Source organism: Mastomys coucha, unplaced genomic scaffold (assembly GCF_008632895.1).
Source record: "Mastomys coucha isolate ucsf_1 unplaced genomic scaffold, UCSF_Mcou_1 pScaffold14, whole genome shotgun sequence".
Lineage (NCBI taxonomy): Eukaryota > Metazoa > Chordata > Mammalia > Rodentia > Muridae > Mastomys > Mastomys coucha.
This window is the reverse complement of record NW_022196896.1, coordinates 137,772,828-137,787,461: the sequence shown is the minus strand read 5'-3', so window position 1 is coordinate 137,787,461 and position 14,634 is coordinate 137,772,828. Positions and strand designations below refer to the sequence as shown.

Here is a 14,634-nt window from a genome sequence, read left to right as displayed (position 1 = left end):
AAAAAAAAAAAAAAAAAGAAAAAAATAGAAAAAGAAAAAAAAGAAAAGAAAAAACCCAAACAAAACAACAATAACAACAACAACAAAAAAGAAAAAAAAAACCCATTAGTTTGTAAAGTTTAAAGGATTTTTCCTTTTTTCCTGTACAGATTTGATTAGTATGAAGTGAGGCATCTAAGAAAACAACTGTATTTGCATTCCCAGGTGGATGGATGCTGCCCCAGATCACATTGCAAACAGAGAAAGCAAGCAGGCATTCGATTTCAGCTTGTGTCCAACTACAGGGTCAATCTTTAACCCTGCAGTCTCCTCAGGCAATGTGACCTGGGATGCAGTTTGCAGCTTTAGTGCCTTTCTTTGCCTTTTAAATCGCCACGAATCACAGATGGCTATTTAGTGGCCCTACAATGCTGCAACACATCGGCTTGCGTTTTAGTCTTAATTATTTGTTTCTTGGATAATTGTTTGTGTCAGCTGTTAGTGGTGAAACTGAGCTCTAGTGAACCTTTTATTTATGAAGTCTAACTTAGTGTTCACGTGGCTAGTGGCAAGCATTTTACAGTGATCACTCAATTTAATCTTTTGTATACTTTTTAGAAATGCCAAGAGCCTTACTAAACTGGAGCAGATTTATGATATAGTGATGATATAGGTAGATGTTAGTCTTGAAGCTCTTATTTTGTGTGCAACTGATTATACAAGCATATTAACCAAGCATTATTACACACATAATATCTATAATTAGGACTTTGATAACTGTTATATAAAGTGTGTAAAATTTGTATGAATAAATTTTTGTAAACAATCCACCTTGGTCTAATGTTTGGAGAAAAAACATTCAGGAAATAATCATTTTAAAATCTTTTAAAGTATTATATTTTCATTAGCAGCCATATGATTTTTTTCATGTCTGGAATATATATCAACCTAATTATTCATGCACCTCATAACTGTACTCTAACATCTGCATGATGGGGTACTGGACTCAATTAAAACTTTAAAATAACTGCTCAAATGGAGAGGACTAAGAAGACACTATGCCCATAAATAGACAAGGATGTCAGAACATTTGTAAGCTACATGGTTAGATTAGTATCCGTCTGCTGGTGTGTACATACATGGCTTAGTATTTAGAAAGTTACCTGGCAATGGTGGTAGATCATATTACAATGTTAGGTATACTTACAAAGTAACTATTTAAGTTTTGAAAAAGTACCTGTGTATTAACTAGGTCTTGACAAAATTTTGTATAAAAATGATTTAAATAATCAATTTGGGAATTGTAGGATGTATTTAGAGACATACAAAATTATTGATCACTAAAATGTTTTCAGTAGAAAGATCAAGTACATGATTAGTCAAAGAGTTAACAAGAGTTTTAAAATAAAATGTACTTTGAAGCCTAAAAGAGACACATAAGGTTATTTGTGGATAATATACATTATTAGTTTAAATTAGTAAGATTTGAAAATAAAAACTCCATATATTTCCCGGTACACTTTTTGTTGTTCTTGTCCATTTCTAGGTTAAAAATGCTTTGAGAATCACTAACAATCATAACCAGCCACATGGTAGAATGTAGATTAGTATGAATGGGTTAAGTTATTATAGGTATTTGTAAATAAATATTTCGTCTGAGTCATTATTCTGAGATGTTGGGGCTGGGAGGAAAATAGCACATTACAAGTTGAGTTCAAAGTCAACAAATGTCACAATAGTATTTAAAGACTAGTAAAACTTCAAAAATTATTTGTAGAGCATAGCTAACATTTAGAATTATATATGAGGAGACCAGATCTAGAAAGTAGGTACACATAGAAAATAGGAAAAGAGTATAGTATAGTTATTTTTATATCAGATTTTATCAGGTAAGAGGATTTCTTTCCCCTTCATTTGTTATTTTCCTCCTGCTATGTCATAGTGTAGTGAATGAAAAAAATGAAAAAAGAAAATTTATTTGGTTGAGGACTAATGCAATGACTTGTCAAAGAAATAAAGATAAACCCTAGACTTGGCTGACATCAAGTGAAGTTCTGATATGTAATTTCGGTTAGTGTATTTCTTAATATGGGGTAGATTAAGTTACAGTCCTTATTAGGAAGACTTGAGAGAATTGAGTTTTCAAGGGTCTAAAATATATGCATTATTGTTTATTGCTTACTGGGAAAAATGAGATTCAATAGAACACACATTAAACACCTGAAATGGGCAGGCATGCTGGTCAAAGAGTTTGGCTAACATCTAATTGTGCTTTTCTGTAACAATATCATTTGGGAGGTCTCGTTAGTGATGAAAAGTCTAGGGTTACATCAGAAACAGTGAGCCTACATTTTAAATAAAAATGCTACATTGATGTGCACTAAATTTGAGACCACTTTAGATTTAGAATTTGATAACATACATAGATACATATATTAAAATTAGTTATTTTTCATACTAAATGAGCATCAGGTTATGCTCCTTGAATACAGTAATTAATAAAAAAGCCACATACCCCACTCAGAATCGACCTTTGGTTCTTGGACAAGTATACTATTTCCTTTAAGTCATTACAACTACTAGTTAGCATTATTACATGAGTATTCTGGTTGTCCTCACTCCCGACCCCCCAGTTACAGGTAGTTCCAGAAGGAAAGTGATTTTCTAAATAGAATCCCAGAACATTCAATCATGTGATTAGAAGATCAGTGCTATACTAGAGAGCTTGCGTAGCTAGCTGGCACTAATTATGGGGACCAAGAAACCAATTTTCAATTGTATTAAATCTCAGTTTGGTTTTAAGGATTTTAACCTTCTGAACTATTCACAAAATACTTCACCTGGAAGCTTCACTGTGGCCTTAATTCACTCTTCACACCTGTACAGCATCAGAAACCAGGACCAAGCTAGTAGTCCTCTCTTCTACTCTTCTACCCAAAGAAGAGTATCCATTCCCCTGGCAGCTGCTCCTGCTTCCTTGATCAGTTTTAGCTTTGCTTTGTCTTCTAATAAGCTGTTACTGAATGGCTACCACTGACACAGAGTTCAAGGTTCTTTGAGTTACTTCTCTTTTACACTTTCCTTTGCAACCCCTTTTCACATGAGACTTTTCTTTTCATAATGACAACATATAGCTATAAAAATAGGTATATATACATCAAACACTTGCTATAACAAATTATATATTTATTTTAGAACAATTGTTTGTTATATATATGTTTTTACTATTTATAATAGATGAAAGAAAATTTTGCATACTAATGAGCTGGGTGGACTTCTTTTTACATAAAGAATTGAATCTTGACTGAATATTCGATACTGCAGAATATCTTCAACCTTTAACAGAGTTGACAATTTATAGTCATCAATACTAAAATGTTTGCATAAATACATATTATAAAATGTCAGAAGTATGCTTAAGCTCATTTCAGATATTTCTGAAAGTTACTGAACCAAAATTTATTTACTGATTTTTAAGTATAATTTGTTTAATTTTATTTTATGTGCATTGGGGTGAAGGTGTCAGATTCTCTGGAACTGGAGTTACAGACAGTTGTCAGCTGCTATGAGGGTGCTGGGAATTGAACTTGGCTCCTCTGGAAGGGCAGCCAATGCTCTTAACCACTGAGCCATCTCTCCAACCTCTACTGGTTTTCAAAAGGAAACTCAGTTCAACAACTTCACCAGTAAGTTTTAACATAAAACTCAATACAGCCCAAAGACTAATTTGGTACCTATTGAGACATGAGTAGGAAATATTAAAATTCTTTGTTTCCATAATTAAACTATTATGCTTATAAAAAACATAAAACTTTTTATGTATAGTAACAACACTGAGTTCATAACATAAAATGGTCTTGAGTCTGAGATCTGGTCTTTCAGATAGTATTTATTTGCTTTGTGTGGTTTGATAGTACATGCAGTGCAAAGTATAAATGTTATGTGTTCAGAACAAAGTTTGTCCATGAAGTCATGTGAAACACTTCTGATTCATTATGTATATGAGTTTGCATTACCATTTTTAAAAAAACTTTTCACTGTTGTCAGATCTTTTCGTGATACATTTAGTTATATGACCCAAGGTGACAGCCTTTTTTTAGTAGAATAGTTTGACAGTCTTTGGAATGAGAATGTGTTTTTCTTCATTCCAGCAATCTCTCTTTGATTGGAATATCTCCCCTATCTGTTCAATACCAATAATCTGTAAGGCCAAAGGACCCAAGTTCCCCCCAATGGTGGTTTAAATATGCTTGGCCCAGGGAGTGGCACTACTAGAAGGTGTGACCTTGTTAGAGTAGGCATGGTCTTGTTGAAGGAAATGTGTCACCGTGAGAGTGATTAAAGAGATCTTCCTATCCTGAGGATAGCAGTCTTCTCTTAGTGGTCTTCAGATTACAGTGAAGAACTATCAGCTCCTTCTCCAGCACCATATCTGTCTGGATGCTGCCATGCTTCCTACCATGTTGTTAGTGCGCTGAACCTCTGAAGCTGTAAGCCAGCCCCAATTAAATGTTGTCATTTGGTCATGGGGTACCTTCACAGCACTGGAAACCATAACCAAAGCACCTTCTTTTCTCTGTTCATCCTTCATTGGCTCCTACCTCTCTTGTTGGCCTTAGACACAAAATCCCCTGCCTCCACATCCAAGTAAGCATGTGGTACCTAATCAGACCCCAAATTCTCCTTTTCTAGCAAGTTCCCATCAGCCTCCCAGACTTATCTTCATCTTCATTTGAGACTGTTTACTCCTGCACTATTTTCTTTGTGTCATTTCTTTTTTTTCTTTTTCTTTTCTCTTTCTTTCTTTTTCTTTTTTCTTTCCTTCTCTTTCTTTCTTTCTTTCTTTCTTTCTTTCTTTCTTTCTTTCTTTCTTTCTTTCTTTCTTTCTTTTTTTTTTTTTTTGAGACAGGGTTTCTCTGTATAGCACTGGCTGTCCTGGAACTCACTCTATAGACCAGGCTGGCCTTGAACTCAGAAATCTGCCTGCCTCTGCCTCCCACGTGCTGTGATTAAAGGCATGCGGCATGCGCCACCACTACCTGGCTGTGTCCTTTCTTTTTGATTTGGCACTTCTGATCCTCAGTGCACCCTGTCTGCTCTACTTTTTAAAAACTATTTTGTAAGCTGATGGCTTGTTCCTAACTAGACAGTCTCTTGCAGTGTATATGGGTGGTTTGTTGCATTTTGCTGCCTTTCAAGAAGCCGTCTGGTATCCTTCTGGGGACAAAGATAAGAAATATTTTTTTGAATGAATAACTTAACCTAAAAACTTGCAGAATTATCCATAACATTTCTTTCTAATTCTAAAAGTTAAGTTGAAAAGTATATTTAAGAAGTGAAACTAACTTATTAATTTGGTGACCCTAAAGAAAGCTTTCAGAGACCTGAGAGGGAGGCTTGATAAAATGAGCATTGGTAACCTGCATGTTCTAGAGAGTTTTATTAGTGTGATTAGTGTATGATCAATTTTTAGCAAGATATTTCAGAAGACATTAAAGTAGGAGAACTTTGATAAGCATGTTTTTGCTGTTCCCTGGAGGCAGCATAGCAATGCTAATATGCCTGCTTAGGGGTAAGTTCTTTCAGGTACAGAAACCAAACCCAAAGGATTTCCAAATCTTTTTTATTTCCATCTACAATGTCCTAAACACCTAGCTTAATTACTTGGCAGTATATAGGATTATAAAACCTTTTTTAAAAAAATCTGTCTGTGTCTAACTTTCTGACTTTTTTGCATTGTATTTTTTGCTCTATTGTACAGAGATTATCTAGTAAGAGCACATACGATACAGCAGATTTCTAGGAAGATTTTCATAACTAAAAGTTTATACCCTTTGAACATTTTCCTAGCAACCATAATTTTACATCCTGCCTTGATGAGTATGACTACTTTGGATACCTTGTATAAATGAAATCATGTTTGTCTTTCTGCAGTTGACTTCTTTCACTAAGCATAGTGTTTTCAAGGTTCATCCATGTTGTTATTTTTAGAGACAGACTTTTCCTGTACTGGACATTGCTCTGTAGACTAGGCTGACCTAGAACTAACAGAGACCTACCCACCTGCTTCTGCTCTATCAAGCTGGGATTAAAGGTGTACACCACCCCCCACAGCTGACTGTGTGCTTTTAATTCATCCATCTGTTGATGGGTGTACCAATGAATGAGTGTGTCTGTGTCTTGGCTGATGTGGATGATGCTCCAATGAGTATGTTGCTTTAGTAACCAATAACAATACACCCTTTCAGAAATAATATTTCCCTTGACCAGACTTTACCCTGGACAGAATTTCTCATGGAACTCTAAAACTGAGCCAATGCTGAGTTCTACTGTGGTTTTGGATCTCAGGTATTCCTGTGAAGCCCTCATAGAGCAACAAATTGTACTAGGTAGAGGGGATGCAAGAGTTCCCTGTTTTTTTGTTTTGTTTTGTTTTTTAACTATTTAGGATTTTTTTTTTGAGGTTTAATCCTAAATGTACCTTCTCAGACTCCAGACCCTCTTTAACTATCTGCCTGGCCTTCTGAGTCTTAAAGGAAAACAACTTCAACTCTCTTCTAAGTCTCTTATCCCCATCCCACCGCATATATTTTTTCAATGAGCTTGCTTCAGGGGTATTCCTTCTAGGTCTCACTGAGTAACAAAGTAGATGCAAGAGAGCATGGCAATATTTTCTATGAGTTTCAAGGAAAATGGAAAGTAGCAAGCTTGACCTTAGCTTTCCCAAGATGGGTCCTTATATAGCACTAGGCTTTCATGTTGAGTAACACCAAGTACTTCCCCAATGACACACACTCTGCAGTTACCTGATCAACTGATTCAAGTTTGCTTTTCCCCCACTTGCATCTGTTCTTGTGCCAATTTCTCCCTTTTATCTCTCTCTGTCTCTGTCTCTGACTTTCTGTCTGCCCCAGCATTGGGTCTTATTGGCAATTCCTCTCTCCCTTTGTTTTGATAACTGGGGTTTCTGATTCTTTCCAAGTCTTTATGTGTCCAACATTACACTTCAATATATTTCTCCATTTCTTCTCAACAAGAAGCTATCTTGACAAGAACAGCTGTCCATTTGCATTACCAACCATAAAAAGCTGGGTGCCACTACTCAAATTAAATCCTGTCTTGGCTCCCACCCCATGGTCAGTTTTCCACCAAGATCCAGGTATTTTTGCCTTTAATAGTTTGGGTATTTTTGCTTATCCAATCTATAAGCTGATAAAATGAGGATAATACTTTCCTTTATAAGAACAGACCCAGTATATAAATTGTCTGCAAATGTCTTTTGTTTTTTGTTCCCTTAGCTGCCTCATCAATATGTAAATATATTGTTAGTTCCTTTCTTCTTGTGTATGGCTTGATGTTTCTTTTAAGTTTCTATGACTCTTTAGTCATCTGTGATAATGAGAAGTGGCTGTTCTCACCATATTTTAAACTCATGAACTCCCATGGATCCTTCTTCTCCAATGGTACTGTTCAGAGGAGGTCAGGATAGGGTTATGGGAGTAGTCAACATAAACCACCAGAGACATACTGGGGAGGTAGGAGGCAAATGGAGCATATGTTGGATATCAGTTACATGGTTCTGTTATATATTAGTAATATTTTGGTATGAACATGACCCTGGCTTTTGTTGTGTGATCTTCCAGGAGCCAGGAAACCAGTATTTTATTTTTCTGCTCCTCAAAGTAGTATTTGCAAGGTATGGTGCCAGTCTTCACATCTTCACATGAATGTAATATAACTGGAAAGGGACCACTAATGAGTAATGGAATTGATGAAAAGCACAGAAACAAGGTTTGGCTATGTCAAAAGAGCTGGTGATGCTTTAGTGTGGGAAAACTTGAGGGTTTTACTGGGATTTGAAATATTAAATAATTATTTAAGTGGTGCAGATGATCCATTTTTGAGCATCCCTGTGAAAGCTAGAGAAAAAAATCAAATTAGGCACAAAAGGACACTTAAAAAAAAAGAAGACACTTTATTAGGCATAGGAATGGACATCTTTAGGGGAATGAAAAGCCTCCTTTTCATTATGTGTGGACAAACTTCATGACACATTGAAGAGGGATAGTATGGGCCTGCTCAGAGGCTAAGTGCATCCTCTTTCAGTTAACATAAAATTAACAAGGACAATAACTTAGGCCCAGGCCCAAGAACCACTGTGAGGAGAATGTGTAGCTTACATCCTTCTATGAATAAAAGAAGATCTATATTATATAACCAGTTCTGAAAGAGTCACTGAGTATGAAGGGGCTTTAAGACCATTTAATATAACCACTTCTTGGCTTAATAAATGTAGACAGAAATGTGTATTAAGAAATATATTTTACTGGATTTTAAGATTTTGGGTTTTAGTCTGGTTCTTCCTTTTATCAGCTGAGTGACCCAGGGCCACTCAATTTTGCAAAAACAACACATTCTTCCTCTATAAATTTAGAATTTAAATTGTAATACTTAATTCCCTGGGGTTTCTTGGAGTTCTAATAGAATGGTAATATTTTCTGCAAACTGTAAATTCCTATGTGGTAAGTGGTTAGTTAGTTTTGGTCACTAGATAGCTAACCTCATACTCACTTGTCTGGTTTCTTTCCTGTTACTTATTCCCTGGTACTCAGAACCTTTGTGTGGCTACTGGGATATTCAGATTTTTAACTATATTATCCTATGTATAATTCAGTTTTCTTTTAAAAGTCTCTCTGTATGTGATAAGTCCCTTGTCTTATTCCTTCAGAATAGTACTCATAAAGAAGTGAAGTGGACAGCAGTGGGCTATCAGATTAACTAACCTTTCCAGTCACTTAGATTTTAAATGGGCATTTTTTTTTGTTGGATAATTGGCCTGATCTAGCTAAAACACATGAGCTCATTAATAAGACTTTAAAAGAAAAGGTAGTGCTGGTGATGACTGTAGGCTAAGGTTCAGATGGAAGCCATGGAGTATTTCTGGTGGTTAGACCTTATTACTCCCCAGGTCCCATTGGACAGTGTTTACATGCATGTCTGACTGTGAAGGGCAATGTCTAGGGAGAATCCAGGGACTGAAGCAAAGTAGGTCTTCCTGTCTTCCTACAGAGACAAAGATACATACAGAGACAGACACAGATAGGCATAGACACTGACACAGACAGACACACAAACACAGATAAGCATAGACACAGACACATAGACACACAGACACAGACACACTGACACTGACAGACACAGACACAGACAAAAACACAGACACACACCATCCCTCTCTGTGGATAGCCAATTCATATAGATTAGGCTAAGGGCAAGTCAGAATCTGAACATTTATTTGTAAAATAGTGCTGCTTCTTTAAATAGCTCAAAGATGATTCTGTGTAAGTTACTTTCTGTAGACATTTGTATCTATATATATCTGAAGTTTATCTTTATGTAGAAGGTATATCTTTAGTATAGACATAAACAAATACTTAGTCACATGCTGAAATCTAAGTCATGAAACAAAATGGCGGAAGTCACATAAGTTACAATATTTATGTCTCGAGGATGGCTAAACTTAGCTGCAACATCTAATTTGCAGTGACGTCTTTCTTTAACAAGTTTTATAAGAGGGATGATTTAAGTCAAGGAGCAGCAGTGACTCATTCACATGGTGCCCAGTGGCTGAGCTAAGTTTAGAATACAAGGGATGCTAGCTTCTTCTGGGGCTCAAGTTTTTACTGTTAAGTCGTTTTGTTCTTTCACATTGTTTTTTGTTTTTTGATCTTTTTTTAGTCATTCACTTTAGCAAAATAAACTTTCAAAACAACTATAAAACTCGTATTTTCCATATTTAATTAGCTAACTTTAAATAGCAGTCTGTTTTAGGTTCTATTTTTGGGTTCCATTCAATTGGAGCTTATTTTGGTTGTTTTATGGTCCATGGCTTGAGATTTTATTAAGTTCAGTTTTGCCTTTAGCATTAAGGTAAAGGCCTTTAGCAATTATATATAGGAATGCAGAAATAACTTTGAGGAGTAAGAAAATCATTGCCTATAAGGAAGCAGTAATGAGATGAAAACTAGCTTGTTCATCATCCATTCTCAAAACATTAATTTAATATCTGAGGTAGGTAGGGACTAAGGCTACCAGGAGGAGAAAGATTATCCTCCAGGAGCCCATATTTTTCTGAAAGAAAGACAAAAATGCAAACAGGTGATTATGAGGCAGGAAGAGAAAATTAATAGTCAAGATTGAATATTAATAGTATGGTACAAGTGTGGTCTATGGACAAGCATTAGATTTCCTCTAAAACTTGAAACATGCATGCTGGATTCTATTCAGTATCTACTTATCAGAGAAATTCTGAAGGTGGGGCTAAACCAATAAAATTTTAACAAGCTTTCTAGATGATGAAACTGTTAGCCCGAGGGTACTATTTATTTTAGAAACTTTACCTTCCTAATGACTCAGCAAATCTGACTTTCACTGATTTTCTGCCTATTACTACTGGTTCTCATAATCAGTGACAGGAGGGACAGATAGGGGCACCTTTCAAGAGATATTAGTACTTAATATTCTAGAAAGGAATCTGTAAGTATACATTTTAAGTAGTTCAACCTAAATATCATCTAAAAGGTGAATCAGGAGGAATGCAAGACTCAGTGGATTTGTATGTGAAAGACCTTGCTATCCATAGAGAGATGATAATACAGGAAACATGTAAGAGGAGATAAGGAGAGAAGCAGGGAGGGGCCCAGAGACAACGATGACTACTTAGCCACAGAGGCAAGACTAGATTTTGAAATGATTGACTGCTTTTGTTTCTACTCCCTATGTAATCTACTAGCTAAAGATGAAGTAGAAGACAGATCTCCAGGTTGTACTTTCTGTCTTTTTAGACTGCTGATTCTTTTTTTTTTTTTATTGCTTTAAGTTTTATTGCATTATGATGAGAAAAGATACATAATTTCAATTTATCTGAATTTGTTAACATTTAAAAACATATTTTAAGTAAATAGAATTACATCATGTTCTTCTTTCCCTTTGTACCCCAACTCCTCCCAGAGATCCCCTTTCAATACCTGCCATACCTTTCATTTTTTTTTATCCTGTTCTTTAAAATTTATAAAATATTGTAACAGTAAAATGAGTATTATAAAAGTTGCTTGATATAAAACAACAATCAATTGAACAGTCTTATGTAGATGCTTGTCTACAGTAATACTGAAAATACATACATTTTTCTCAGTATAAATTTTAGATAACTCCAAACATATTAGCTGTATATTTTAAAATAATATATCACTACTACTTTTGTTTTTAAAAAGGAGCATAAATACATAAAGCCTTTTTGTTTGTTTTTTTGTTTTGTTTTTAGTAGAGTTTAAAATCTTGGCTCTTACTGTGGTATAAACCCAAAATAAGAACAATTTTTAGATATTGGAATTCATTGTAATAAAGCTGTACTTCAATGACTCTCACATCACCAAAAGATTTCACCTCCATTGTAGCTAAGCTAAGAGTTGACAGTTCTACCGCACCAAGGAATGAATTTTAGAAACAATTTTTAGATAAAGATTTCCTGCAATGGTCAAAGCTATTTGACTTGAGTGATTGTTTTCATTCTCAGCCCACAGGGAACAGGTTACAGTCATTTAAGAAATGGTGTGTGTATTAAGATGGTCTATCCATGAAGTCATTCACCAACTGTTTCAATGCTTGGAGGGTGGCACAGATATTAGGTGAGGGTAAGAATCTGGTTCGTTGCTGTGATGATTTTGAAAAGCATTCATCTCAGAGAAAGGGTAACTTATAAAGTCCTCTTCTTCAAAATTGATACAATAGTTATAAATATCAAGCAAAGCATTCTGTCTCACTCGTTGTTGTTCTCTTACAAACCACCTCCCAAATTAATTGTCTACATTTCTTTTGGTTGTATAAATAATTTTGAAATATCTAAGCTGTTCTGAAAACCATAGTATAGTGTGAAAATATCAAATAAACAATCCTACTACTAGAGAGGTTGAAATATGAGAAGCATTATTTCAAGACCATTATGTGGTACACAGCAAGACACTGTTACATACAAACAAACAGAAAATATATATGAATTATACAATATTGGACCTATTTCTCCAATTACCAAATTAGAGAGACCACTGGATGACAACCAACAAGTTTCTAATTCTTCATATTTTTGAATTTCAACTGATTATTAATTTTCATAGTAAGAGATATTAAGAAAAAGTAGTTATTACTTCCTGTTATTTTTGTTGTTAGAGGTGGAATTAGGTTTGTGTTTGTTTATTGAAAGATTACTTTCTTGCTTCTTCTAGGGTGTAGTTTTGTTCCTTATGTTGGTGTTTTCTATCTATTATCCTTTGTAGGGCTGAATTTGTGGAAAGATATTGTGCAAATTTGGTTTTGTCATGGAATATCTTGTTTTCTATGGTAATTGAGAGTTTTGTTGGGCATTGTAGCCTGGGCTGGCATTTGTGTTCCTTTAGGGTCTGTGTGACATCTGCCAAGGATCTTCTAGCTTTCATAGTCTCTGGTGAGAAGTCTGGGGTAATACTGATAGGCCTGCCTTTATATGTTACTTGACCTTTCTCCCTTACTGCTTTAATATTCTTTCTTTGTTTAGTGCATTTGGTGTTTTGATTATTATGTGACAGAAGGAATTTCTTTTCCAATCCAGTCTTATTTGGAATTCTGTAGGCTTCTTGCATGTTCCTGGGCACCTCTTTCTTTAGGTTAGGGAAGTTTTCTTCTATAATTTTGTTGAAGATATTTACTGGCTCTTGAAGTTGGGAATCTTTGCTCTCCTATACCTGTTATCCTTAAGTTTGGTCTTCTCATTATGTCTTGAATTTCCTGGATGTTTTGGGTTAGGAGCTTTTTGAATTTTGCATTTTCTTTGACTGTTGTGATAATGTGTTTCATTGTATCTTCTGCACCTGACATTCTCTTTTCTCTCTTGTATTCTGTTTGTGATGCTTGCATGTATGACTCCTGTTCTCTTTCTTAGGTTTTCTAAGTCCAGGGTTGTCTCCCTTTGTGATTTTTTTAATTTTTCTATTTGCATTTTTAGATCCTGGATGGTTTTGTTCAATTCCTTCACCTTTTTGATTGTGTTTTCTTGTAGTTCTTTAAGGGATTTTTGTGTTTCCTCTTTAAGGGCTTCAGGCTGTGTTCTCCTGTATTTCTTTGAGGGAGTTATTTATGTCCATCTTAAAGTCTTCTATCATCTTCATGAGAAGTGATTTTTGATCTGAATCTTGCTCTTCTGGTACTATGGTGTGAGAATTGGGTTCTGATGATGCCAAATAAGCTTGGTATCTGTTGCTTATGTTCTTATTTTTGCCTCTCACCATCTGGTCGCCTCTAGTGCTACCTGCCCTGGCTATATCTGACTGGAGTCTGTCCTTCCTGTGATCCCAGTTGTGTCAGAATTCTGCAGAGTCAAGCTGTTTCTGTGATCCTGTGATTCTGGGATCCTGTGATCCTGGGCCTGTTAGAGTGCCTGGGAATGGATCTTCCTCTCACTGTTGTGGGATTGGCTGTGGAGTTTGAGCCCAAGGTCTGCTCAGGGTACCAGCCCAGATAGACCAGAAGGAACCCATACCACTGGAGTGGTAGAATCCCTGCATGCCTGGGTTCTGCTGGTCCCTGTAACTCCAGGTGTTGGGACAGATGTGTCCTTCTCACCTCTGATGCCATGATCCTGGGCATGTTAGAGGGCTTGGGAGTGGAGCATCCTCTGGCTGTTGTGGGACTAGCTGAGTAGTTTATGCTCAAGGTCTGCTCAGAGTGCTGGCCCAGACAGACAGGCAGGAACCCTGCTGGTTCTTAGAATAAAGCATAGTTTAAAGTTTCAGTTCTTATCTCTGCTTGTTGGATTTGTAGTGACAAGCAGCACAGACTGTTGTATTCTGGTTATTCTATGGACTCGCTTTGCCATAGAAAATCTTTCTTCATGGCTTTCTACTTTAGCTAAGAGTCAATAGTTGCTACCTTGTTCTGCCTGATCTAATTAGAATTTTCAAAAGGACCTTTACTGAGGAGAAGTAAAAAGGACACAGGTTTGTTCAAAAGTACAAAATAATTAATTATTTAGAATAGTGATAGCTAACAGTTAACTGATATCCTTCCTTTACTTGTTTAACAGGTAAATGTACCCATGCCAGAGACTCAAAGGTGAGTTAGAGGCATCTCTAATATGAAGAGGCTCAGGATTTCAGGTCAAGACTGATATAAAGAAAGGTGTATAATAAAACACCAAGAGAAGACATTAGAAATCTATTGTACAAAGAACAGGATGGGTGAATATTGCTGGACTGTCTTTGACTTTCCAGCTCCAAATAATGAAATAGAGACATATATATGAAAGCTTAGGCACTATATCTTATACTTTCCCAACTAGCTTATATAACTTTATTAACTCATTATTTTAATCCACATTCTGCCTTGTGGCCTATTACCTCTCATTAATTTCCAATACCTGTTCTTTCCACTTCTGTCTCCCACTGGTAAATCCCCAACACCCAATTCTTCTCCCAGAGACAAGATTATTTTTCAAAAAAGAATCTTACTTTTGTTTGTGTGAGTGTGAATTTGTGTCATTCATGTAAAGATTCTTGCAGAGGGAGGCAACAGGGATTTGTTTTTGTTTGTTTGTTTGTTTTTTGGAGGGGAAACCGGGAATGGAGA

At 35.8% G+C, this 14,634-nt stretch overlaps 1 protein-coding gene across 2 annotated transcripts in view; it reads left to right on the top strand.

The window, feature by feature from the left end:
* The window catches only part of Adcyap1 (adenylate cyclase activating polypeptide 1), a 117,542-nt gene that overhangs the window by 61,556 nt on the left and 41,352 nt on the right, over positions 1-14,634 (top strand). The window contains exon 6 of one of the 2 annotated variants that reach the window (XM_031368743.1): positions 14,093-14,121. The exons of the other annotated variant lie outside the window; for it this stretch is intronic. Within the exon in view, the coding sequence (XP_031224603.1) occupies positions 14,093-14,096 (4 nt within the window). The 3' untranslated portion in view covers positions 14,097-14,121. The remainder of the gene's footprint in view (positions 1-14,092; positions 14,122-14,634) is intronic. 2 annotated transcript variants of the gene reach the window in all.